The sequence below is a fragment of the Penaeus chinensis genome, chromosome 9 (genome assembly GCF_019202785.1).
Source record: "Penaeus chinensis breed Huanghai No. 1 chromosome 9, ASM1920278v2, whole genome shotgun sequence".
In the NCBI taxonomy this organism is placed as follows: domain Eukaryota; kingdom Metazoa; phylum Arthropoda; class Malacostraca; order Decapoda; family Penaeidae; genus Penaeus; species Penaeus chinensis.
This window is the reverse complement of record NC_061827.1, coordinates 9,305,735-9,310,734: the sequence shown is the minus strand read 5'-3', so window position 1 is coordinate 9,310,734 and position 5,000 is coordinate 9,305,735. Positions and strand designations below refer to the sequence as shown.

The 5,000-nt window shown below is 36.5% G+C and overlaps 1 protein-coding gene across 2 annotated transcripts in view; it reads right to left on the bottom strand.

Moving 5' to 3' along the window:
* The window catches only part of LOC125029152 (lipase 3-like), a 16,504-nt gene that overhangs the window by 8,483 nt on the left and 3,021 nt on the right, over positions 1-5,000 (bottom strand). For both annotated transcript variants that reach the window (XM_047618989.1, XM_047618990.1), the window contains exons 3-5: positions 4,476-4,614; positions 1,581-1,688; positions 680-794 (exon numbers count right to left, since the gene is read on the bottom strand). In XM_047618989.1, coding sequence (XP_047474945.1) covers positions 680-794; positions 1,581-1,688; positions 4,476-4,614 — 362 coding nt within the window. The remainder of the gene's footprint in view (positions 1-679; positions 795-1,580; positions 1,689-4,475; positions 4,615-5,000) is intronic.

Sequence of the window (5,000 nt, the reverse complement as noted above, 5' to 3'; positions counted from 1 at the left end):
ACTGTACAAATACATGATATTTTAGTCACAATCACAGTGCGCCCCTTTTGTGTTTGTTTTCGAAGTTTTCTCATATCTTAGTTTTCTCATTTTAATAAGATCATACAGAGAGGAGATTATATAGTTTCTGGCGTCACTGTCTGTATTATCTTTAAGAGTTCGGTTCATCTGGACTCATTACTGCAACTACGTGTTACTGAACATTATTTTCGTTTTTAGCAAGAACATTGTCCTTACAAAAGTAATAGAAAAGACATTGTCAAAACTGAGAACGATGTTATCAATATAAAGATCCCTATACAATGTTCATATGCAGACTTCAAAGTAACAGAATCAATATAATCTTTAAAATGTTTGAAATTTAATTTTTAGGGGTACATGGGAACCTGTCACAATGCCCAAGGTTGTCCAGAGGAACAAAATATATGGGAATCCTTAGACTAGGGTAACCCCCCCCCCAAAAAAAAAAAAAAAAGGAAGAGCAATTGATATGTACGATAATGAAACCCATTTGTAATCGTAATCAATCTTAGATATGAAAAAAAACAAAACAAAAGATAAAAAAGAAAAAACATGAATAGGACATCAACCTATACAATCACAACTTCATTCTGATGCAAAGTACACACCAAAATACTTCCAAGCGACGTCAGACCATATCATTCTCCCTCGTACTAACCTGAAGTCCCAGAATTCAGGCTGGTCGGGAGAGAGACGGACATGGCGTCGACCGTAGACATTTCCCCGCGCATTTCCCAGCCAAACGTCGTATCCCGCGTCCGCCAGTATGAAGGCTGATGAATGAATGAATAAATGAGTAAATAGGAGAGAGAGGGAGAGGGAGGGAGAGGGGGAGGGGGAGGGGGAGGGGAAGGGGGAGGGGGAGGGGGAGGGGGAGGGGGAGGGAGAGGGAGAGGGAGAGGGAGAGGGAGAGGGAGAGGGAGTGGGAGTGGGAGAGGGAGTGAGAGAGGGAGTGAGAGAGGGAGAGGGAGAGGGAGAGGGAGAGGGAGAGGGAGAGGGAGAGGGAGAGGGAGAGGAAGAGGGAGAGGGAGAGGGTGGGAGAGGGAGAGGGAGAGATAAACCAAGTGATTGTTCATACATGCGTATGTGTACTACCTCGAACAATTAACAGAAATTAGACAGAAAAAAATATCCAAATAAATCATGGGAATAAAATCTATAGTAGAAACAAACATATGTACAGATACGAATACAATGACACACACACACACACACACACACACACACACACACACACACACACTCGCACACACACACTCACACACACACACACACGCACAGACGCACGCACGCACACACACATACACGAACACGCCAGCACACGTACACGTACACGCACACGCACACGCACACGCACACGCACACGCACACGCACACGCACGCGCACATGCACATGCACACGCACACGCACACACACACAGACACATACATACATACATACATACACACACACACACACACACACAGACACACACACATACACACACACACACACACACACACGCATGCACGCACGTACGCACGCACGCACGCACGCACGCACGCACACACGCCCCTACCTAGTGCCTGGTCAGGATCATTCAGTACAAAGTCGGCGCTTGAACACAACACACAATGTTGGATAAACACCACACGTCGATTTTCGCGCCTGCCGTTGCGTCCTCTTTCTGAAAAGAAAAATAATATTTAGAGAAGGTTATAGAGGAAATAATATGGACTAGAAAAAAAAAGAGGGAGAAGGATATCTGAATTAGAACTGAAAACAGAGACAGTGATTTAGAAATCGAACACGAAAAGTGAACGATATAAATGACAAAATCACTTTCATTTTCGCTCATTCATTGGATCCCAAAAGCACAATACCATCGAAAAATAAGTTTTAGTTTTTATTGTTGTCAATACCTTTAAAAAGGTACCCACCTGTTAAAAAAAAAAAAAAAACACAGAGGAGATAAGAAGTGTTGGATCCATAAACAAAAAACGTCAAAAGAAGCCTTGAGACAGCTAGCTTCACTTCCTGAACCCGTAGAAACATAGGACTTCTTCGACAACGTGTGTGTGTGTGTGTGTGTGTGTGTGTGTGTGTGTGTGTGTGTGTGTGTGTGTGTGTGTGTGTGTGTGTGTGTGTGTGTGTGTGTGTGTGAGAGATGAAGTTAGTAATGATATTTCGAGATCTCCCTACTGTTACAGTGAGGGCATTACCATACTCTTATTTTAAACGAATCCAGTTCATAAAGGAAAACGGGAGCTCAATATGGACAAACTACACTATTATAGAATGATATCCGTGGCTCTACAATCTAAGTGCTAGTAATACTTATGCAATTTTTTTTTCTCGATCTGGATTATTAATTGTTCTGCATTGGAAGTACATTAACGCAACGTTGCCAATTTACGAAATATATTTTTCATTTAGTTTTTGGTGAATTTTGTTACAGACACATGCTCCACATGTGTTCAGCCTGCAAGGAATCTATCAGTAGGCCCTAGTTACCGATCCTGATTTCCCCATTCCTTGAATTGGCGGGAAAAAGTGTTTTTTCTTATTAATACCATTGCTATCGATACTGTTATTATTGTTATTGATGTTATGATTATTAAATTGTCATTAAAATATATTAGACAATGGAATGAAGCAAAAGACCCTTTCCTAAAGTGAAGGAAAAGGGTAAACAGGTGAGATAGGTACTTCTAATAACTGGCTAATTGGTGATTAAGAACTTACAGAGCCATCTATGTGTAAATACAATAAATGAACTTACAGTGGGCATGGCATGTATTCTTGCCAAATGGGGCGATTGGGCTAATCATCGCGATATCTTACTTGGTTATTTTCAGTGTTAGACAGGGATCAGTGTAGAAGAACAAGCCCCATCTCTAATCAGTTTACGTTTTTTTTTTTTTTTTATTAACTGCATTAATGACATTCATTGTAACCAATATGCATATGTTTCTTATATCTGATCGAGCTACAGTAATAATCGCATACTGTTGTTTTGTCCAGTGAATGTTAACTTTCCAGAGGCTGGAGAGAGCGAGGTCTTTCCATAGGAAGAACATTTATCAGCCATGTCATTCATTCAAGAAAATATACGTCTATAAAGACTTTTTTGTGAATAAAGGCGGTTCATTCATCGAAATATCTGGATTAACTCTTTCATATGAAAATTTATAATGCTCATTCATAACCATTATTTACGTAGGTATGTGTGAATATGAAGTCAAGTGGAATTCATTTTAAACGCAGTATTTGCCGAGTAAAAAGTACCGAAGTGGTAATTGTAGTAGTTATCTAGCATGTTCATGTTCTTTCTAAAAAAAAATAGATCATTAAATAAAAAACGGACTCATAGGCATTAAATAAAAATATAATTCCTAACGGACATTTTTTCTGAGTTGCATTTGCTCTGCACATGCGCATTGCAGACGATGGGTGGAGCCAAAACAATGACGTCACGAATGGACATAGATGGCATCAAAACCTTCTTAATATCTCGCCTTAACTGTTAAGACTTTTCGTTAACTCTAACAGCTGTGTTGGCGTTGCTGAAGGGGCAAGAAGTGTTTGTATCCTAAGCACGGAGGATCCAGCTGGCAGTTCATAGATTATTATTATTATTATTATTACTATTATTATTATTATTGTTATTATTATCATCATCATCATCATCATCATCATCACTATCATTATCATTATTATTATTATTATCATTATCGTTATTATTACACCTACTATTATTATTATCATTATTATTACTATTTCTTCATTATTATTAATATAATAATAACAATAATAATAATAATTATTATTATTGTTACTATTACTATTACTGCTGTTATCATTATTATTATTATTTTTATTATTATTATTATTATTATTACTGTAATTATTATCATGATTATCACTTGATAATAATAAAATGACGATAATAATAATAATTATAATTAACAATGATAATGATAATATTAATAATAATTATCATTACTACTATAAAGAAAATAATCATTATCATTTTCACTACCATTACTGTTACTGTTAATATTATCATCATCATTATTATCATTATCATTATCATCATTATTATTATTATCATTATTATTATTATTATTATTACTATCGTTATAATTACTATAATTACCATTATTATTTATATTATTATTATTATTACTATCATAATTATTATTATTTTTAAAATAATTTCAATTAATAATGATAATAGTATTAATAATGATAATACTAATAATGTTGGTAATAGTGAATATGATAATAATAACAATGATATTGTTATTATCGTTATTATCATCATCATTATTATCATAATAATAATAATAATAATAATAATAATTATCATTATTATTGTTATTATTATTATTATTATTATGATAATAAGAACAATAGTAATAATAATAACCATTATCAACCATCATTACCATTACCTTCCCACATCATTTACCTGGAGTGGATATCCTGTTGTGATTCCTGGATCCATCATTCCTTCCGTGGGGAATCCTGTGCACTTCGAGGATGTAGCCGTCGTCGGTGACCACTTGGTGTATCTCTGAAGGATAACCTCGAACGCGGATCAGTTGCGGCTGAGAAATAAAAGGAATGGAGAGGGAATGATGTGAAGATGGAATGAAGTTGATGAACGATAAAATTCAGGTATCAAGTGCGCGGTGTTTTGGTTGTCCGTGGAACGAGGCAGACGTGTGTGTTCTCTCTCTCTCTTTAATGTTCGTTCTCTCTGTTTTTCTTAAGCGTTCGTTTTCTCTGTTTCTCGTTCTCTTTATCTCTCTTGTCTTTCTTTTTCTCTTTATCTCTGTCTCTGTCTCTGTCTCTGCCTCTGCCTCTGTGTCTGTCTCTGTCTCTGTCTCTGTCTCTGTCTCTCTCTCTCTCTCTCTCTCTCTCTCTCTCTCTCTCTCTCTCTCTCTCTCTCTCTCTCTCTCTCTCTCTCACACACACACACACACACACACAC